General features: G+C 38.7%; 1 protein-coding gene across 28 annotated transcripts in view; it reads right to left on the reverse strand.

Annotated features, from left to right (window-relative positions):
• The window catches only part of TBC1D1 (TBC1 domain family member 1), a 177,663-nt gene that overhangs the window by 46,361 nt on the left and 107,913 nt on the right, over positions 1–23,389 (reverse strand). For 13 of the 28 annotated variants that reach the window (XR_006172851.2, XR_010601517.1, XM_008169957.4 and 10 more), the window contains 5 exons: positions 21,564–21,650; positions 18,091–18,365; positions 16,265–16,423; positions 13,967–14,086; positions 12,591–12,730 (listed from right to left, as the gene is read on the reverse strand). Coding sequence is in view for 23 of the 28 variants with exons in the window: in XM_008169957.4 (XP_008168179.2) it covers positions 12,591–12,730; positions 13,967–14,086; positions 16,265–16,423; positions 18,091–18,365; positions 21,564–21,650 (781 nt within the window). In the remaining 5 variants the exon portion in view is untranslated. The remainder of the gene's footprint in view (positions 1–12,590; positions 12,731–13,966; positions 14,087–16,264; positions 16,424–18,090; positions 18,366–21,563; positions 21,651–23,389) is intronic. The other 15 variants (XR_010601515.1, XR_010601516.1, XM_065596984.1 and 12 more) reach the window with 4 other exon arrangements.

A 23,389-nucleotide genomic window follows, 5' to 3' on the forward strand; every position in this document is an offset into this window, starting at 1 on the left:
GAGGTTGTCAAACACAAGGCAAAACTGATTGGACACACGCAAACCAGCCTTTCTAACTCTTCCATAACGTTAGAAGTAAATACACCCAGAGAATGTGATCAGAATTCCAATCTTCCTATTTTTTATCTGTACATCCTCCCCTCTCAGTGAAAATATGAGCATATTGATCTTCTTCAGTTTTAGGGAAAACCTATGACGGAGCATCTTTTAGTTCACTGCACGTGTTATTTAAACAATTTTAGCTCTTGTGAATTCTCCAATAAAAAACTTCATCATACCAACATGCATCAGTGTGGGATATTAACTAGTCAACATAACAGTTTTTGCTTCCAGTTCAGCCAATAATTTTAAACTGCAGGAAGGGAGAAAATTGTGTGTCATTTTTGCCTAAACTGATCCTGGTTATCTTCAGACAGGAAAACTTAAACCATGTCACTTAAGGCTATAAAAGAGAGATCCATAAAATGGAGATTATGGAAATTATAAAATAAATTATCATGGTGACCAACCCTACCTCTAATCCCACCAAGAATGTATCCTAGCTCAGTTTTCCCCTTACAATTGTCGGCTCCTCTTGTGTTTTTTTCTTCTTATTGTTACCAGACATTAAACAGACATCTTAGTCTTCTCAGACAGAGTTTAATACACTAATTTACCTTCTCTCCCTTGGGAAGCTGTATCAAAAAGGAAACAGACACTTGACAATTCAGCCCTTACCAGTATTCATGAACATACAACTGTATCAATGATGGCCATGCAGTACGGCTTCCAGAATCAGAACAGGAGTCAAAGGACTATTTAAAAAAAATTTGAACATTTCAATCTTTCTTGCAAATGTTTTGAAGGAAGACAAAAAGGAGAGATAAAAGGGAGAATAATTCATTTGAAAGTAATTAGAAGTGCACATTCCAGTGAATCCAACTGTCATGTGCAAAAGGTTAAACAATGTGCAACTTTCAAGACCTATAAAAGGATAGCAAGTGCACTGCGGCACAACTTGAATATCTAAGCATACTATTAGTAGAAACTGAAGGAATCAGCTTCCCTGTTCACTTGCCAACCTTATAGGATTTTGTTGACCCTGCTTTGCATCTAATCCATATAACTGTAATGCACTGTGAATGAAAAATAGCCCTCCCTAGGAAAATTAGATCTAAAACTCTAATTTAAATTCATAAAATGCTTTCCTGGTTCATATTTCCTGGCTGGACACAATTTTTTAGTTCAGAAGGTGGAGACAGCTACTGGGGAGAGGCTGTTCTAGATTTGATTTTGACAAATAGGGTGGAACTGGCTGAGAATTTGAAAGTGGAAGGCAGCTTGGGTGAAAGTGATCATGAAATGGTAGAGTTCATGATTCTAAGGAACGGTAGGAGGGAGAACAGCAAAATAAAGACAATGGATTTCAAGAAGACAGACTTGAGCAGACTCAGGGAGTTGGTAGGTAAGATCCCATGGGAAGCTAGTCTAAGGGGAAAACAGTTCAAGAGAGTTGGCAGTTTTTTTAAGGGCACAAAAGCAAACTATCCCACTGTGTAAGAAAGATACCAAGTATGGCAAGAGACCACTCTGGCTTAATCAGGAAGTCTTCAGTGAGCTGAAACTCAAAAAAGAATCCTACAAAAAGTGGAAAATAAGTCAAATTACAAAGGATCAATATAAACAAACAACACAGGTATGTAGGGATAAAATTAGAAAGGCCAAGTCACAAAACTAGATTAAACTAGCTAGAAATATAAAGGGTAACAAGAAAACATTCAACAAATACAGTAGAAGCAAGAGGAAGACCAAGGATAGGGTAAGGGCCCTTACTCAATGAAGGGGGAAAAACAATAACGGAAAATGTGGAAATGGCAGAAGTATTAAATTACTTTTTTGTTTCAGTTTTCACCAAAAAGGTTAGTAGCAATTGGATGGCTAACATAGGGAATGCCAGTGGAAATTAGGTAGGCTCAGAGGCTAAATAGGGAAAGAACAAGTTAAAAATTACTTAGGCAAGTAAGATGTCTTCAAGTCAGCAGGGCCTGATGAAAGACATCCTAGAATACTCAAGGAGTTGACTGAGGTGGTATCTGAGCCATTAGTGATTATCTCTAAAAAGTCATGGAAGACAGGAGAGATTCCAGAGGGCCTGAAAAGGGCAAACATAGTGCCCACCTATAAAAAGGGAAATAAGGACAACCCAGGGAATTACAGAGCAGTCAGCTTATCTTCAGTACCCGGAAATATAATGGAGCAAATAATTAAGCAATCAATTTGCAAACACCTAGAAGAAAATAAGGTGATAAGTAACAGTCAGCATGGATTTCTCAAGAACAAATCATGTCAAACCAACCTAATAGCTTTCTTTGACAAGTAGCAAGCATTGTGGATAGAGAGGAAGCGGTAGATGTGATATATCTTGACTTTAAAGCTTATGCTCTAATAAATTTGTTAGTCTCTAAGGTGCCACAAGTCCTCCTGTTCTTCTTATCTTGACTTTAGTAAGTCTTTTGATACTGTCTTGCATGACCTTCTCATAAACAAACTAGAGAAGTACAATCTAGATGGAACTACTATAAGGTGGGTGCATAACTGGTTCTCAGAGAGTAGTTATCAGTGGTTCACAGTCAAGCTGGAAGGACATAACGAGTGGGGTCCTGCAGAAATCAGTTCTGGGTTCCATAGAAAATTTCCATGACAATTTTCAGTTTTTCAACAAAGGTGGACATTTTCATGAGAATTTCTAAGTTGCCCAAAACCGATTTATTTTTCATTAAAAAGAAAAGAGTTTTGATCCCGCCCCCCCCCCCCCACTAGCTCTCATAATCATACTTCTACAGAATATACATCACTAGCCTGTGATCGCCAATGACGCATACATGGAGAGATTCATGTGGTGCGGTGGGCTGGCAGAAGGCCCTCTTCATTACTAATTGCCCTGCACAGGTGTGAGCTGGGGATAGCACTGAAGTGCAAAAGTACTGGTGCACTTCATACTTGTCATGGAAAGGATTTCTGTGCTGGTCACATATCCTACTGCCTGTGAAAGGACATGCTGGGAGCAGGCCAAATATCGGTGTTTACTCTTACCCAATAGACTACGCCCCCTGCACAATTGTCTGCCTATAGGCTGGAATGGAATCTGTGCAGCAGCCCCACCCTCCTATATCCAGACCAATCCCTTGAGCTTGATGTGGGTGGAGTTAATTCATTATATGCATTAACAAGCTCCTGCCCTGAGAAGACTAAACAAACTTATGCACAAAGATGAGACACACAATACAATAGGCCACAAAATATTACAAAGAAGGCACTACAGTACGGTATCATCACAGAGCACATGAGAAAAGTTTAAGGAAACTGGTGACTGAATGTGATACAAATGAAGTCAAACAATATTTATCTGTTAGAGTAACAGAATTTGCAACCTATGCTACTGGACTTTATAAGCTTCAAGAGAAGAGACAAATAGAAAACATCGCTGGGACCTCACAGAGATTCATACTTTCATAACAAGTAACTAAAATTTTGCCTTCAACCTTTTTTCAAAACATAAAATGAGTTCCCTATACTAGTTTTCAATGAGAACAGTTTTGTTGTATTCGCCAGTAGTTTCTTGGTCACACAATCTCATTTTTTAAATATGATTTTACCAAAAAGCCTATTTTAAAAAATTATCTCAGAACCACATAGTTCAATTAACCTCAAATATCCAGAATAAGATGTGTATCCAGTTAGAGACCACAACATTTTAGGTAGAAAAGAGGATTTTGTTGTTATTTGTTTTAAAGAATATTAGGGGGAGGAAATTTAACTTAGAATGTTAAGTGTTACATTGGTAAGCCTGTTACAGACTACAGAATTGGTACAAGGCTCTATAATCTGACGTTTTGATTCCTGCTCCTATCAAACTTGCCCTCTCGGGTGTCCATGAAAACAAAACCAGAAAAAAAGAATTGCTATCTTACAGCCATATCCCCATGGACATGTGACCTTTTCAGAGTTTATAAGCTAAGCAAGATATGCCTTGGTCTGAACTCAGAGAGGACAATTCCAAGGAGTTTTCCCTTTTGTGCACTAGAATATTCATACTTTCTCTTGCTGCACTTCTCCCACTTCAAAATAATTTTTTTAAAATAGGAAATTCTTTGCAACCCCTCATTTTAAATTGCGCAAAGAAGTGGATTTCACAATAACCTTAACTCTTCCCGAATGTTTGCATGCATGTATTTCAACAGTTTATTTCAGACATGATCACAACATGAGGCAATGCTGCATGCTATTCAGCTAGTAATACAAAATCAAAGAGAAACTGCATCTACTGCTATAATTGTAGATGTACAAGTACAGCATTTTGCATTATTTTACATACATGTCTGGAGTTTTTAAGTCTTCAACGGATGCTATAAAGCACATATAGCTAAAATAGTCAGAGTCCTTTTGCTTCCAGTAGAGTCAAAAACTGGAACCACATTAAGTAACAAATTCCTTTAGTCTCATACACTGTTCTAAGGGCGGAGGAGGAAGACAACTGAATAGCTAAATTAGGAGCTTTTGAAAAACTGTATATTTTAAGATAGCTGTTTAAATATCAGCACTGGGAAATTGTTTTGTTTTTTTTTTGTTTGTTTTTTAGCCAAGAACTTGCTATATTCTGCCAAAGCAATACTATATTCTGCTTACAAATAACATAAGCAAATGAGGTGATTTAAGACTTCACAAATTAAAACCCAGGCATTTCAATGGGCACACCAGCTGTCAGATCCCAGTGGATTACAAGTGGCAAAGTCTACACCCATAATCCTGCCCAGCAGGTCAATGTGGGCACATGAAAGCTATCAACAAGTATGTGTCTGAAGGGAAGAAAACCGAAGAAGAGCTGTCTATAAGCTCAAAAGCTTCTCTGTGTCAGCAACAGAAGTTGGTCCAATAAAAGATATTACCTCGCCTACCTTGTCTCTCAAGCTTTTTGTGAGAGTAGATATTTCAAACTCTAAACTCTTTTGTTCCAATGTCAGCTCTCAGCTTAACTATTCTGAGTTTCGAGACTAAAGCTATTTCAAAAAGATCTGTCTCCTTTGAAAAGACAATACACTACATGGGCTCCAAAAGAGGAGGTACATTCCAAAGTATGTTAATGAATTGGACCCATCAAATTTAAGGCACCAGGCAGAGGGTGTGTCTGCAGGAGGCCTGCTAACCCCCGACTCATGCCTGGAGCAACTAATTATCATAAGAGTGGGATCTAGAAAATAAACCTCTCTGATTAGCCTTCTGCGGAGTTGCAATATTTTCCACCGAGTTCAAAGCTGAACAAAACAGTTACATATACTTCATGTTCTCTAAACAAAGTATTATAATTAGGAAACGTAGAATGAAATGGGCCTTAGAAGTTTCTTTCCCATGGGCCCAGCTGTAGCACTCTAAGACCTGGTCTACACTAGAAAATTAGGTCACCATAACCATGTTGCTCAGAGTTGTGAAAAATCCATACCCTAGTTAAGCCGACCTAAGTCCCCACATAGACAGTGCTATGTGGATGGAAGAATTCTTCCATTGACCTAGCTACCGCTTCTTGGGGACTACCTATGCTGATAGGAGAATCGCTCCTGTCGGCGTAGGTAGCATCTAAACTGAAGCGCTGCAGTTGAGCAGATGTGCTGCTGTAGTATTTTAAGCATAGATATATCCCAAAACAGATTTTGAGTAAGACTAAGGTAGAGAAGAAATTTTCTTTGAGGAAGGTTTTGTGGTAAATAATGCTACAAAACACAAGATGATAAGCCTTCTTATAGTTAAGTAATAGTAAAACCTCATTCTACATATTTAAACTAGGATTTCTAAATATTGTAACCCAAGAAACAAACTATAATAGTTCTCTCTGCAGGAAAACAAGGGTTGTTAAAACAGTGGTGGAAGAAAGTTTCAAGTAAATAATTCACTGACTCAAATTTTCTGAGTTATGTGCATCAAATAGAGAAATAAAATACAATCCTTAAAGTATTTGCCATTATGCACTGTTGCTAAATGAATTTATGAGTATTTTTACAAATAGTTGCTAATGTTTTATGTTTTTTTGCATAAATGATAAAACTGAAATAGTCTTTGTTTATCCACTTACCAAATAAACTGGCAAGCTTGGAGAACAGGATTCCCCCAAGACTTTTCTAGCACTATAAAGCTGAAGTATTTTTTAGGACCTGCTGTTCACCAATATGCTGTAATATTAATGCTATAATATAGTCTATTTCAAGCATGACTACAGTTTGCCAGAGGTGGAAACCGGATGAAAAGATTTTATTTCTAATATGCTTCTTTTTTTTGTATTTTTTGAAAAAACTGAAGTAATTCTTACACGCAGGGAGTCAGATATCCAAGTGCGATATAATTACTTTGGAAAAGTAGTCTCTTTGTTTCATCTGAAAGCCTTCTCTGAAATTCTGAGTACTGCTAAGCAGTACTGAATTTCTCATTCTCCGAAATTATGGTTCAATTCTTATATTATATCCCACTATAATGCCCATCCCAAAACAGATCATTACTCATTCTCGAATCTGAAACTGACAGAGCTGTCATAAAAACCTTATTAACCCTCCTATTACTAAAACATCACTCACAGCTGCCAGCATGATACTTTCAGTACAAAAAATGGATTGTTTCCCCACCATTTATTCCAGGAGATTATATACACGTCTATTTAAACCTGATATTTTATTTTTATGTTAATCTCTACTAAGAATTTTTGATGTAGTGTTTGAATATGTAGCCATTATGATAAATTCTGAAAAATTATGTACTAAATTAAGAATTGAAACCGGAAATAAAACTATGAAAATATACTGCAGCACCAGGATTTAATCTTTTCAGCCATTTAAGAAAGAGGGCTAACTAACAAATTAATGCTCCCACACCTGCAATTAGATCCAGAGGAGTAGACCCTTGCATTTACAGTTTCTGAGCACAATCAATGAGGCTCCATACAGGTGCAAGAACAGTCTGTGTGAATCTGACTGCAAGTTGGGGCTCAGAGAAGCATAGCTTACAAATCCAGGAATTCTAAAAGTTTTTGAACATTTTCAAAGGATTGTTTGTGATTTTTCTTTTGAGGATTTAGTCATTCCCTAGAAACAGACAAAAGATTAGAATTTAATGAAGAACCAGATTATTCTGCTCTCAGAAGAAATACTGTAGCAAGTCATAATGCACAAAAGGACTAAAATCAGAAGCTACATTTTCCACTGGGAACACAACACCAGAAAGACAGAGAAAACAAAACAGTAGCATACAAATTTAATATGAATTCTCAACAGTTCTAGCATGAGAAACACCACCACCTACTGTTCATACGATTACAGCTATTCACAGTAAATTTATTCAACTGTATTTTGCTCTCTTATTAAACAAAATATAATAATAATAATAATAATATAATAAAACATTTGGTTTTGTATTAATTTGTTTTTTGAAACTGTTGTAACACTTTACAAAGACTGTGTCCACAAACTATGTCTTAGACTGTTTTTGGTGTGTGACTAGGGAATAGTCACATGGCAATGTTCCTTCCTGCTCAGACTGGATGACCAAAAAAGAAAGGATATTAAAGAGGGCTTCATGGACACATTTTTCACAAGACTAACACACCAGGACTGTTCTTGTGATTGTGAACAATAGCTCTTCTTACTTTATGTTAATTATTATTTACTATAGTTCTATTAGGTACTTAACAAGGCAGTATATCTAGCAGCAGCCAACAGAACATTCATTTTAACAAGTCTTTCACTGGGTCATTTGCTTGTACAAAACTACTCAAATAAGTGTCACTCCAATCTAGATCTGCCTATTTTTATTTTTTGATCTAGAGATGTAAAGCTTGAAAGGTTCCATGGTTTGTGACATTTACACCCACACCCAATTTATCCTATGAAGTTTAATAGAGAACTCAGTCTTTTCCATAATATTTTTTAAAACCACATATAGCTGGTACAAAAGCAAGTATAAAGTGCTCTATTCAGTTCTTCAGGCTGATTTAGAACTTCTGTAGGAAGGACCTTTTACACACTATATGTTTAAGAGTAATTTTTATAGAAGATGGTTGGTTTCATCCTTTTGAAATTCTACTGACCTGATTCTCAGGTCTGGGCAAGCTTGTCTTTTCCACTACACCAGATTATGAGGCTGTTAAGGCAACTAGCTATTCCTAGAGTGCAGAAGCATTCCAGCTACTGTACCTTTCCGTTGGCCACATCCCATGAATGCATCCTATCAAATGCATTGTCACAGAACAGCTGCAATCAATTTACAGCCTGAAGCATGAAAGTTTATTACCCCATTATTGCATGAAAACTATCCTGGTAGGAATTGTGCAAAATATTATAAGAACGTTAAGAATGGCCATAGTGAGTTGGACCAATGGTCCATCAAGCCCAGTATCCTGTCTTCCGACAAGTGGCTGGCGCCAGATGCTTCAGAGGGAATGAACAGAACAGGGTAATTATCGAGTGATCCACCTCATCATCCAGTCCTAGCTTCTGGCAATCAGAGGTTTAGGGACACCCAGAGCATGGGGTTGCATCCCTGACCATCTTGGCTAATAGCCATTGATGGACCTATCCTCAAATGAACTTATCTAATTCTTTTTTAAACCCAGTTATACTTTTGGCCTTCACAACATCCCCTGGCAACAAGTTCCACAGTGCGTTGTGTGCTGTTTGAAGAAATACTTCCTTTTCTTTGTTTTAAATCAGCTGCCTATTCATTTCATTGGGTGACCCCTGGTTCTTGTATTATGTGAAGTGATAAATAACACTTCCTTATTCACTTTCTCCATATCACTCATGATTTTATAGACCTCTATCAGGTCCCTTTCTCATTTGTCTCTTTTCTAAACTGAGGAGTCCCAGGCTTTTTTAATCTCTCCTCATTTGGAAGCAGTTTAATACCCCTAATCATTTTTATTGCCCTTCCCTGTACTTTTTCCAATTCTAATATATCCTTTTTAGAGATGGGGTGATCAGAACTGCACATAATATTCAAGATGGGGGTGTGCTATGCATTTATATAGTGGCATTATGATATTTTCTGTCTTATTAGCTATCCCTTTTCTAATGGTTCCTAACACTCTGTTAACTTTTTTGACTGCAGCTGCACATTGAGCAGATGTTTTCAGAGAACTATCTACAAGGACTCCAAGATCTCTTTCTTGAGTGGTAAAAGCTAATTTATACCCCTCGTTTTGTATTTAGAGTTGGGATTATGTTTTCCATTGTGCATTACTCTGCATTTATCAACATTGAATTTCATCTGTCATTTCGTTGCCCAGTAACTCAGTTTTGTGAGATCCCTTTGTAACTCTTCGCAGTCAGTGTTGGACTTAACTATCTTAAGTAATTTGTTACTGTCTGCAAACTTTGCCACCCGGCTGTTTACCCTTTTTTCCAGATGATTTATGAATATGTTGAACAGCATAGGAGCCAGTACAGATCCTTTGGGGACACCACTATTTACCTCTCTCCACTGTAAAAACTGTCCATTACTCCTAATCTTTATTCCTTATCTTGTACTCAATTACTGATTCATGAGGGGACCTTCCTTCCTATCCAATGACTGCTTTACTCCTGGGGAATTCTTCGCCAAAAATTAAAAATTCTGCATCAAAAAATTAAAAGTTTTGCATACAATATTGTAAAATTCTGCAAATTTTATTTGTCAAAATAATACTACATAATCAAGCCAATTTCAATTATTTTGTTTATTTCAAAACTAGGGTGACCAGATGTCCCAATTTTATAGGGACAGTCCCGATTTTTGGGTCTTTTTCTTATATTGGCTCCTATTACCCCCCACCCCGTCCTGATTTTACACATTTGCTGTCTGGTCACCCTATTTCAAAACACCTGTCAGCAAGTATGTCTCTAACAACACAGACACACACAAGAATTCCCTCAGGAGTAGAGTGTTAAAGAAACACCTATGACCAACCCAGTTCCTGTTTCTCTGCACCCATCCCCATCCAAGAGCCCAGCGGGGAGCGCAGCCACCAACAACCCCTCCCCCAGAGTCCACCCACAGGGCCCCCCGCAGCCAATACACCCAAACCTCCTTCCCCCCAAGCCTAGCCGTGGGCCCCCCCGCAGCCCAGACACCAGCTCCCCTCCCTCCCCAAATGCAGCTGCGGCTCCCCCAGCAAAGACATTAACCCACTCCCTCCCAGAACCCAGCTGCCCCCTAGTGGTGACAGCAGCACTGCAGTCTGTTTCTGTGGGGGAAAGGAAATTCTGTGCAAAAACCATTAATTTCTGCAAAATTCTGCATTGCACAGTGGTGCAGAATTCCCCCAGGAGTACTGCTTACTTTATGTAAGAGCCTTTGGTGTTTGCACTTTTCAAAGGCTTTCTGAAAATCCAAGTACACTCTATCAATTGGATCACTCTTGTCCATATGCTTGTTGACATCCTCAAAGAATTCTAGCAGACTGGTGAGGCATGACTTCCCTTTACCAAAGCCATGTTGACTCTTTCCCAACATATCATGTTTATCTTTGTATCTTATAATTCTGTTCTTTACTATATTTCAACCAATTTGTCTACTGCTGAAGTTAACAAGTTCTTTGAAAAGAAGCCAAGATAAAGTAGAGCAGTTGTGTATATACTAAGCTAGTCTTAACTGTCCATCATAATAAACCCTTGGGAGAGAGAGATGCACAAAAGGTAAATATCTTACATTAGTAAGAAATTCAAAGTAGAAAAAGTGAATAGTAAGCTATAGTGAATGAGTTTAACACTCTGGTTTCTATTCATAAATAGATATATACATGAGGGAAGAGAAAGAAATTCACATATATTTACACAGAAAAGGGAGAAAAGTGACCAAATCATGTAAATAGATCCCCTAATTAATACTTACTGCTCACATCTTAGCTTCCCTTATTTCTGCAGCTACAATGTTTATCCAGCTGTAGATTGTTAAGACAGTATCTTGCAGCTGCAGTGCACAGCCAATCCCCAGAGGAAGAGCCAGAATATGCAATCTAGGTGGTATTTCTTTTTTAAAAAGAGAAACTTTGAAATCACGTGTAAGACTATTTTTGTCAAGGACATCAAATTTGCAAAACTTAGCAGATTCACTGCATAGCTCAAGTTAAGCAGCACTCTATATCCCTATTCTATTCAAGTTCTTATACTGTGCCCTCACCATGAGCACTTGTGAGCGATGAATTAAGTGGTGTGACTGGTATCTGTCATGTACGGTGACTTTCCCATTCCTCTGCTCTTTCCAGCAGGGAAAAAGGTGTAAGGATTTGTCTTTGTTTGTTATGAAGCACTAGGTTTTTATTACAGAAGGCCAGGTTGAAGAATTGTGCTTTGCACTTGGAACTGAAAGTAGTGAGCTTTGGGGTGATGCTTTAGAGAAAAACCATACAGCAAATCTGTAAAATTACAAAGGAGGTATATAAACCCTTTTATGCTATTTGTGGGCTCCTCTTGCTCTTGCATGTTGCATTAACATTTGGAAGTCAGAAATCCTGACTCTATGGGCAATGGTCTTCAGTTTCATTTTTGCTTGTTCAACTTTTAGTCCAAAATAATAAAAGCCTTGGGGGACAAGACTCCCTTTTCATTGTTCTTGGTGTGCCTTATGTAAACTCCCTATAAGATTTCTAAAAATGGTTTAAGAAATTCACAGAAATGAACACCACCTAATTAGAGGTAGGCAAAAATTCACTAGCTACTCTCTGGGAAAGTTTTTTATTTTCATCCCTTCCTACAGCCATATTCTATTTTTTTAAAAAGTCAATCGATTGAGATTCCTTAAAGGAATTAAAGGAAAAAATTAAGAGGCGGGAGATAAGAAATCACTATTTAATATGAAGGTTTAAAGAAGGCAAATGTTATGGACTGAGGGTACATAGTTAGAACTAAATTCAGACCAGTTTTAAGCAGATACAACTCCACTGTGATCAGAAATGTTACATCCCTTTTAGGGTGACCAGACAGCAAGTGTGAAAAATCAGAACAGGGGGTGGGGGGGTAATAGGTGCCTATGTAGGAAAAAGCTCCAAAAATCAGGACTGTCCCTATAAAATCGGGACATCTGGTCACCCTAATCCCTTTACACCAGGTAGATGTGAATTTTGCCTTTGAGAGCTCAGTTCTATGGCCAATACGCCAATATATAGCGATACTGTAGTTTCTTTTGATGATACATAGTGATCCTCACTCTGTACTAAAAGGCATCAATGAGAAAACAATTATTTTCACAGAATTAATTAAAGGAAATAGGTATAACAAGGTATGCCCCATCCTCTGCCCCCACTTTTCTTTAGCTAGCTGGTGTAATGCAGTCACAGATACTATTGTAGATATAACCTAGAGTTGAAAAATAAAAGCTCCATAGCTGAGTACGCCATGCTATGACACAAAAGAGGGTGGGAAACGGCAATGGAAATGAGCCACCTGGCAGCTGATTAAATAGCAACCAAAAATTAATACAGGTAGTTCTCCTCAAGCTATTTAAATTGTCACCACCCTACTTAGCAAACATAGGTACAGGAGATTAGTACTTCAGCGGTCATTTAGGGCTGCTTGTGTGCAGCCAGATATGGCTCTTACCATCATGTCGGCTGGGAGAATCACATCCTTTCTGTGGAGTTGCCACTCGAAGGAATATCTGTTGTCTCCATGAATGCCGGCGAGTCCTTACAGGGGTGTCATTGCCAACATCCAGCTGGCTTTGTTTAGACTCATAGTCACTAAAATTACAGAGTACAGAAAGGCTTATGAATAAGTTATGACAGACACAAGAGTCGTCTAATGACATTGAAGTGTTAGGTTTCAGGGGACATAAAAACCAAAGCTATCAAGGAAGGAAGGCTGTGTCCCCCACACATGCTGGGTCAGCATCCATGTGTTAAATGGGTGAAATTCACCCCATTGCTGCAGGTCTGCACAAGGTCATACGTATCACTCAAGTTAGTGATTGGGCATATGGCTTTGTGCAGAGTTTGCTTTCCAAGATTTAATTAACTTATTGTCAACATTTTACAATTTATTTTGTGATAATACCTAAATACACACAATGTGTAGCAGGTGTACATACAGAACGGTGAAAACAGTGCATATACACACTAACAAACTTTTACATTATTTGTTAACAGCACTTTTCATTTCTCTAATGACTTTAATTAGTGAATCTCAAGGAGCTCTATTAACATCAGTTAAAACTCTCAACTCCCTGTGAATTAGGTGCATATCATACTCCTTTTTCATATACATAAAATAAGTAACATAGAGGTTAAGTGACTTTCTCCAAGTCACACTATAAAAATCAGTCACAGAGCTAAAAATAGTCCCCAGAAACCGGCCTTCTATTCCTTTGGTCTAATTGATAGGCTTCACAAAGAGCGTTTTGTTAAAATTCAGAATTAAATAATGAACAACAATTATATCTGTCCCTTTAAAAATCCCACTATTACCTCTTCTAGGAACTCAAATCATTCTTTATTTTTCTTTTTAGCTACCATGGATTGAGAGTGTTGTGGGAATTTGTGTTGAATGCTGAAGGGGACAAATAAGCTTCAAAGAGCACTGGTAGTAATTGATTTTCTAGGCCAGGAACCATTTCAATAGGCTCATTCCAGCCTGAGAACATTGATGTAGTGTGGGATGTATCCTGTATTTTCTTAATGGTGAACTGGTAATATGGATATGCCCCTTTGGACAGGAGTAGTCAGATAGTGGGAATTAAAGTTGTATTATCACAACATCTGGGTTCAGAAATGGACAGCAGATCCATAGTCATTATAGAACAGAAACCATGGTAACCTCCCGACCTTTGATGGGATCCTCATTTAGCTTACTTCATCTATTACATGCAAGTGAATGATAAATTATTAATTTCTACAAATGCATAAAGTGCTCTCAAAATTAAAACAAAGAATCCTTTGAATGATACAGTTTTACCTCCAGGCTTAAAGACAGAACCCTACCTTTTTGCGCTCCTAAAGTCAGAGGTGTTATTTTCATCTACGGGAGCCAGAAATTTTAAGAAATTTGGCACAGAGGAGGAAGAATGAAGCTTTTTCCGTAGGGCAATACGGTAGGAGATGCTGAGAGTGCAGTTGGGAAAAGTGCAGTTTAGAATGAGGAAGTGTAAATATGCAGAATAAAAAAAAAAATACACAGTGCAAGCTTCAAAACAAAAATACTTTTAGGCATGAATACCAAGGAAAACAAAGTAAAAACTAAAATTGTGTGACAAGTTCTACTCTGAAATCATATTTGGGTCACCTAACTGCTCCAGTATTCATATACTTTAACAAATTAATTATCTGCTATGCTCAAGGATTCATCACCCATGTTTCAACTATATTTATTTAATCCTGTAAGAATTCATGGCTATTCTATAGCCAAACAACTGCTAAAATTGGTAGGTACATGTTCCAGTGTCCTACATTTTTGGAGGGGTGGGGGTAGAAAAAAGTTGACACTTCTGTAACTGGTATGGGGAGGGAGAGCAGCAACTGAATAAGCTGACTATGCAAAAGTGCCTACTAACATAGTAACTTCCACACAACAATAGAATTTTCAGCATCTGATTGTTTGGGTTTGTTACTCTTGTGTGACAGGTAGAAGCACCAATCAAATCTCACTAGAAGCATTTCAGCAAATATAACTCTTGTTCCCAACCTTTGTCTCCTAAACTACCTACATGAAGCTCCTACAGCACTCAGAGGAACATTAATGGGTAGTGGTTTAACAAAAGCAGCTGAGTTAATGACAATTTCTGACTGGAATGGAAGCTGATAAAGTCATCTGGTGTGTGGTAACTAAAAGGTAACATTGCTAAGAACTAAGATATCATACCAAAATACGCTACTTGGGGTGGGTTATTCTTTATGGGCCTCTGTAAGTCTCTCTTGTTGAAGCTGTTCCACTTTGTATGAAACACTTGAATAGTCATTGAGCTAGAAAGAATTATTCTATAGCCTGGTGGTTAGAACGCTCGCTGGGAAGGTAGGAGACCCAAGTTCATGACCCTACTCCAATGATGAATTATTTATACACAATGGGACAGATTCAGCATGAGATTGAGATCCCCCACACCAGAATATCCCATAACCCAATGGCTAGGATGCTCTTCTGCAATGTTGGAGACACAAGAACAAATCTCTTTTCCACAACAGGCAAAAGGGGGAATTGAACCCTGGTCTCCCATATTCCAAGTGCGGGCCCTAGCCACTGTGATAAAAGTTATAAAGGGAGGCCATGGCAACACCTCTTCCCCATCTCTTTCTGTTTTGTGACTGGTGCCTAGTCCCAAAAGAAAAAATGTTTTGACTGAAACTATTTAGTGAATTCACATCAAAGTCACAAACAGTTTCAGGTTGATTAAAATTGCATTGTTGGTGAATAAATTATTCATCCAAAAAATTTCACCCATCTCTAGTTTTAGGGAGCAGGGGTCTTCTCACCATAAGGTGAAAAGGCAGAGTGAATAGCCCTGTCTGTAATTTTCCTCTCCACAAATGCTTTGGCTATAAGGACAAGAATATCAAACTATCACTTGATATTGGGGGAGTGATAGCTCAGTGGTTTGAGCATTGGCCTGCTAAACCCAGGGTTGTGAGTTTAATCCTTGAAGGGGCCATTTGGGGATTGGTTCTGCTTTGAGCAGGGGGTTGGACTAAATGACCTCCTGAGGTCCCTTCCAACCCTGATATTGTATGGTACTGAATAACTCTCCACAAGTCAGACTTTTATTACCCTTTTCACCTGGTCAAATTTCCAACTCTTAGCAAGTCACTTTCTCCCTCTCCCCTTTTCAACCACAAAGGAGCAGGGACCAGTATCAGTGTTACTTTGAACAAGGCAGAGAGTGAAACTGAAAAATTCTGGCGAAACAGAGAGAGTGAGAGAGTCCTTGACATCGAAGCCTCAGGCACAGTTTAACCAGCACTGCTTTCTGATTCATCACAAGAGCAACTGACCACAACATATCATCTGTGTGTGAGAGCACCTGAAGTAATTTCATTCAGTCAAAATGAAAAATTAGATCAAGTGCCCTATGATAAAATGCACTACTACAAAACGTTAGGAGAGGAGTTTATTTTCCCCTCATGTAAACACATCCCCTCTGGTAGGATTGTATTAATAATTATTTATTATTATTATTATTATTATTATTCAGTCACTGTGCACATAGTGAGTGAGGATAATGCAGTGGTGTGTGTTTATGGTACAATAAAACAAACACTCCCAAAACTATATACAGCTGCTATCCTCACCTCTTTTGTGCAACATGCCCACATTGTTCTCTGCTTGAATTATGCTTTAGATATTTTAAAAAAGTGGGTGAAGAGGCCGAGGGATTAAGACGAGCTAGAGGAGAGGGAGCTGAAGATTGACCAGAACAGCTTTCAGACTCGCCAACAGATGTGCTCAAACTGAACAGTGGGATTCCAGCCATGTGGGAGGGATGAGGTAAGAAAGAGAGAGAGAGAACAAATCTCAGAAACAGAGAAAAATGAAATGAGATTGCTTATCTAGCCTCATTTTAAAATGTCCTACTACTGCCAGATAACAATTACATAAATTTCTGATTTACAGCTCTATCTGTAAGGCACTGAGCACTGTAACCTAATCCAGCAAACTACAGAAGCGTTTGCTTACAGGCCCTGATTCAGCAGGGTACTTAAGCACATGCCTAAATTTATACACATGTTCAAGTGCTTCGCTGGATTGGGGCCAAAATGCTCAGCATCTTGCAGGATGGTGTCTACATGCACTGTGGAAACTACCTCTAAACCAGGGGTAAGATTTTTCAAAGGAATCTAAGTAATTTACTAATCTAAATCTCATTGAAAGTTATTGGGATTTGGGCCTAAATCCCTTGGGCTCTTTTGAAAATTTTATCCTACAAATTTTTCTGAGAGCTCCATTTTCCCAACATCGTGTACTTATTGCTTTTATTAGCTTGCCGTAGTATACCACTAAGGGCCCAATCCTTTGAGGATTAAGTGCTCTCAGCTGCTCCCACTGACATCCTAGGATGGGACCAAAACAGGAATGGCAAAGGAAATTAAACATATATTCAACGTTTAGCTATAGTCCCACAGTAAAATAGGAATGAACTGAGAAAGCAGAAGCAAGTAGAAAGTTTTAAGGAGGCACTTGTAAAGTTAAACCAACAAGTGCTAAATTGCACCACAAAAGCCATTTAGCATTTAAGGAACAAAAAGGTTCAAAGAAGAGACAAAAAGGCAACTCGGGTTATGTTTCCTTTTAAATAACAAAATTCTCTTTTTTCACTGTCATCATCTATCTCAAGCATTTACCTTTACCACTCTGCCTTCTGCAGGAAAAGTGAGCCAGCACAGAGACAGATTTACTACTGTCTAACTTGTGTAAACCAGCAGTTTTGGCAGAGAAACAGAAGTCTACAGACAAGAATGTTTCCACAGTAACTGGAAAAAGCCAGAGAGAGAGGGAGGGTGAGGGGTGGTGGAGGGGAAGTCCCATAAAGCTTAGTGAGATTTCACGGATGTATAAGCAAGCCCTTAAAGGAGGACATCTGAAGAGTATTAGCAAGAAGACTATTAAAAATTTATTTTTGTTAGTGAAACTTTGCAGCTTAATCAAGAATTGCTTTTATTGCACTGGCTGGTTAAAACTGGACAAGGGTCTGTCCTCTGACACCGATTAGAGAATTTTTTCATTTTTTAAACAGGATTCCTCTTCATAAATATGAAATAGAGAGGCACCACAAGAACCAGCTATTATTTAGACTGCTTTCAGATACACCCAGCAAGAACTATTTCACATTAGTTGCACAGGCAAATTAATCTCTCATCATCCACTTATATCATGCTTGTGTAGTAAAATGGCTTTCTGACACTTACTGTGGAATTGCAAGTTTCAGGTTTCGTCTCCCTCCTTGAACAATACCAAATGAGCAGAGAATATAACGTGTTTTACGCGGATGACACACTGCTCTAACACTAAGCATTACGTTTCTCTTTTGCTAAATGAACATACCTGATATGCAATGAACATCCCATAATTTGCCCCAAATATCTATCAAACAATATCCTGCTTTTAAAATGAGTCTTACTTTCGCCTGTGAGGAGTCTCTGTGCTCACTGAATGATACCTCATAAGTTTCCTTTGTGGAACAGATGGTGATGTTTCAACTGGTTCCAAAGATTCCTGGTATTCGATAGGCAAGTGACTCAATGTGTTTGCTCGCCGGCGAAAGCCTTGCTGAGGTAATTTATCAGGCTGCTCGATGGGGTGACTAACTGGGTCACTGGAGACATCTCCCACAGATCCATTGGTCTTGGCAGGAGTCTCTGGAAGTGGGCCTTCTTTTTCACACAAAGATGGTTCCTAGCAATATAAAAATATTTACCCATGTAAAATATGATTTATAAATAATAATTTGAGGTTCTCTATCCCAGGCCTATTTTTTGACACAATAAACAAATCTCCTTCCTCCTACAAAGACATTTATTTCTAAACTTTTAGTCCCAGCTGAACATTTCCTGAAAATAAATACAGTCCAACACTTACAAGCTTTCCTGCCTAAACTCAGGCACCCAAGTAAAAGTGGCTGAGATTTTCAAATAGTGTTGAGAAACTGCATCTCCCAATATGCTGGTGGAAGCTCAACAACTCTCCAAGTCCGGCAACTCTTCTTTAGATACCTAACTTTAGACACTATAGTTTGAACATTTAGGCCATGGTATCTCACACAATGACCTAACCTTTAATGTTTCATTTCTAATCAGCAAGGCAGATACATGCTATTATATTTATGCTTTATACAGGGAAAAAAGGCTGAATAGTAGTTATCCTCAACACTCTGAAGAGGAAAACCTGAGACAAGAAAGGGGCAAATGAATATATGGTATGTTATTGTCATGAAAGCTGAAATGTAAAAGGAAGCATTTCAGACTACACAGAATCCATTTACATTGATGATTTAACATAAAACTGCACTTTTTATTGGATCTTTTTCTTTTAAAAAAAAATCACTCATGATTACAAATGCAGATGCATGAGTCTATCTAGATACTCATATTGACCCTATGCCCATTGTATCTTAGCGCCTCACAAATAATGACTTTATCTTCACAACAAACCTGTAATGGAGAACTGAGGCACAGGCACACTAGGAGTGGAACTGTGGCCCACTCAAGTCAGGACTTATTCAAGGTCACATAGGAAGCTTATGACAGAACCAACAACTGACCTTAGTCTCCTGACTGGTCAGTGGCCATACCACAAGACCATCCTTCCTCTCTGCTTCATATTAAATTATTTTACTAGAATCTCAAACCATACCATCAATATATAAATTCTTTACATTTCGAAGTTTAATTCTATAGTCCTTATGAATGTACAACTCCCACTGAAATCCAAAAAGTTGCGTTTACTTTCAGTGATGTTAACTAATCACCACATTGGAATCAACAATCCTGAAGCTGACGCATCATTTACATTCATTGTTGCAATCTCAGAGAATGAATAATTGCCCAAGTTGGGCCCACTAACCCCATCTTTTCTTAGCACCAGGAAAGAAATAATTTATAATCAAAATGCCTAAAGACAGCCTAAAATTTCTGAAAAAGAGAAAGTGACATGGAGATATCAGTTCCCATCTCTTGGAGAAGCTGCCAGGATAAGAAATTCCATTATGATCTCTCAACATGTTAACTCAAAATTGCTGTTTCTTTATTAGAGAGACAAGGTGAGAGATAATATCTTTCACTGGACAAATTTCAGCTGGTGAAAGAGAGAAGATTTCGAGGTACACAGAGCTCTTCTTCAGGTCTGGGAAAGGTACTTAGGCTATGTCTACACTGCACATCTTACAGAGACGGCTGTGTCGCTGTAAGATATGCGGTGTAGCTGCTCTTTGTCAGCAGGAGAGAGTTCTCCTGCTGATAAAATAAAAGCACCCCCCAAAGAGGAGTGGTAGCTCTGTTGGCGGGCAAAGTACTGTCCACTCCGGCACTTTGGTAAAACTTCTGTCAGTCAGAGGGGTGTTTTTTTCACATCACCAACCGACAAAAGTTTTACTGATGAAAGTGTGGTGTAGACATAGCCTTTGAGTGTCACCTCTAAACAAGGTGGAGCTGATTGTTTAGCACAAGTAATTAGCACATTATGAGAGACCATTCAATGTGAAGTGGCACTTTACCACCCCTGCAGTCACAGGACAAAAAAAAGAGGGTTTCAGTTTGTTGTAATAAACCATAAACCCACTGTCTTTATTTAAATAATGATTTTTAGTGTCTAGCAAAGTTATGAATTTAAGCTCCCAGGCTCATTTTTTGAAGGTGTTGTGCAGGTTTCCTTTAAGGAAAAGGACTGAAAGATCAGATGTGGAGTGTTTGTTTTGTGAAAAGTGTTCGCCTAAGGGTGATACAGTATTTTTGTCTTTTCTGATTTTTCTGTGTGAGTTCATTCAAGAGCTTAGGTCTGGTCTTCACTATGTTGCTCAGGGGGTGTGAAAAATTCATACCCCCCATGAGCAATGTAGTTATGCCGACCTAACCTCCCAATGTAGACAGCACTATGTCGGTGGGAAAGCTTCTCCCATTAACATAGCTACTGCCTCTCGGGGAGGTGGATTAACTACGCCAGTAGAAAAGTACTTGCCATTGCTCTTGTAGACTTGCCATTAGTAATTATCTGGTTTCACCCATATAGTGATTATCGGGGCATTTAATGCACTGGATGAGGTACACCACAAACTGTGATAGCAATGTGTAGGACTCATGGATCTTAAAAGGTGTGTCGTGAGGGGCATTGATCATTGTAGCAGTGGAAACATGTCCGCAGGTTTTGCATCTGCTGTTACGGCAGGGTCTGGTGCTGCTTTGAGTTGGTGGATCCTGGTCAGTGGAGAACTTGCTTCTGACGATTATCTTGACAAGGTTGGAGGGGGCATTGTTTGAAGGCATGAAGAGAGGGTTTGGAAAAGATTTCTTTCAGGATGTAGAATCCATTGAGTATGGGTTGTTATTGTTTAATGATAGCCCATAGGGGTTCCAGTGTGGGGTGGTAGTCTCATATCCAGGGATGTGGTTTATGATCATAACATTGCTCAGGGGATTCAGATGCATTTTAATGTGGAGTGCACACCTGAGTTGGTTACACACATTTCTTAAGTTGCTTGCAGCAATGGGGTGAGCAGAAGGCAGAATTTAGGCCCTGATGTTGCAAGCTGATATCATGGGCAAAGCACGGTTGACTTCTATGTGGCTCTGCATGGGATTAAGGATCTGCCCTCTGGGCCAGCATGCAAGAACAGAGCTCCCCTTGGTAGGAAAAAAAACCCCATATTCTTAGCAGCAAACTATCATATTACTCGTATAGCTACATTTTTCATGTCTGGTGTTTTGTTTTTCTTCCCACACAATCAATCGGATTTTTTATTCATGAATTCATGAAAAAATAACAAATATAAGACATTAAAATAGACTGATTACACCTACACATCACATGATTGTAAATAATTTTACAAAAAAAGTTATCAGAAGATTCTCAATTTATTCAATCATTATGGTGATTACTTACTTTACTTGTGCTGCTTAATGTACTGGATAAGGAGCTGTCCAAATCCACACTTCCAGAACTTTCTAGTGAACCTCTGGCTTTACTACCCTGTAGAAATAAAGTATATGAAGCAATCAGAATTAGAACACAAAAAATTGCATTCCAACAGAACATCCTTGCTGGAATTGTTAAATCACTGATTCTGCCAGTATCAAATTCAATTTCCTGAAATGCCTAAGAATAACCTGCCTCTTCACAAGAAACAGGTGCTTCCTTCAGGAAGGCCACAAATATTTTAAGGACCCTAGCAATTAATACACTCATGCAGGTCAAATTATTATTTTTTTCAGCCAGGATTGCTGTTGGCAGCATCATATCCTACAAAATATATATGTGGAAAGGGTTTGAATAATCATGTGCTTGAGACTGAATTACAACTATTATTACAGCACCTCCCTCAGACCATAAAATGAATTTTCACATTAGGCTATCTCCATCATAATGCAAAGATAGGAACTGATTAGTACAGAGGACTGAAGACTACATCTAGAGTTTGGTACAATCTCTTGGACTGCAGCCCCATTAGGTTACCCAGAGGAATGCATAGAAACCGGATAATGGGTAGCTATGCAGCTGTATTTCTATGGAGCAAACATGCTCTTGACCACAAGCAGCTAATAGTTGGCTTATGTTCTGAAGCACAAAGGTTAAAGTCCTGTATGAAATTTTATTCCAGCTGCAATAGAGTAATTGTTGACATCATCATTACCATATTCTTTTTCTGAATCTTAATAAACTTTTTGCTTCAGGACTGTCTATGCTTAAGGTTTATCAATATAGTTATATTGATGAGGGGCGTGATTTTTTTACTGACATAGCTATGCCAATAACAGCCCTAATGTAGATGCAGTTATATTCATAGAATCATAGAAATTCGGGGCTGGAAGGGACCTCAAGAAGCCATCAAGTTCAGTACCCTGCACTAAAGCAGGACCAAGTTTGACAAGGTTGGAGGGGGCGTTGTTTGAAGGCATGAAGAGAGAATTTGGAAAAGATTTCTTTCAGGATGTGGAACCCAGGGCCAGCTCCAGGCACCAGCGAAGGAAGCAGGTGCCTGGGGCGGCATGTCCGGGTCTTCCGCAGTAGGGAAGGACCCACCACTGAATTGCTGCCGAAGAATGGAGTGGTACGATTGAGCTGCCGCCGAAGTACCGCCGATCGGCTTTATTTTATTTATTTATTTATCCTCCCCCCTCCTGCTTTGCCGCTTGGGGTGGCAAAAAAGCTGGAGCCAGCCCTGGTGGAACCCATTGAGTATGGGTTGTTATTGTTTAATACAGGGGTAGGCAACCTATGGCACACGTGTCAAAGGCGGCACGCGAGCTGATTTTCAGTGGCACTCACACTGCCCAGGTCTTGGCCACAGGTCCGGGGAGCTCTGCATTTTAATTTAATTTTAAATGAAGCTTCTTAAACATTTTAAAAACTTTATTTACTTTACATACAACAATGGTTTAGTTATATATTATAGACTTATAGAAAGAGACCTTCTAAAAACGTTAAAATGTATTACTGGCACGCGAAACCTTAAATTAGAGTGAATAAATGAAGACTCGGCACACTACTTCTGAAAGGTTGACGACCACTGGTTTAATGATAGCCCATAGGGTTTCCAGTGTGGGGTGGTAGTCTCATATCCAAGGATGTGGTTTATGATCATACCATTGCTCAGGGGATTCAGATACATTTTAATATGGAGTGCACACCTGAGTTGGTTGTGAACCAAGTAAACCTAGACCATCCCTGACAGGTGTATGTCCAACCTGTTCTTAAAAACCTCCAACAAA

Source organism: Chrysemys picta, chromosome 5 (genome assembly GCF_011386835.1).
Source record: "Chrysemys picta bellii isolate R12L10 chromosome 5, ASM1138683v2, whole genome shotgun sequence".
NCBI classification, from domain to species: domain Eukaryota; kingdom Metazoa; phylum Chordata; order Testudines; family Emydidae; genus Chrysemys; species Chrysemys picta.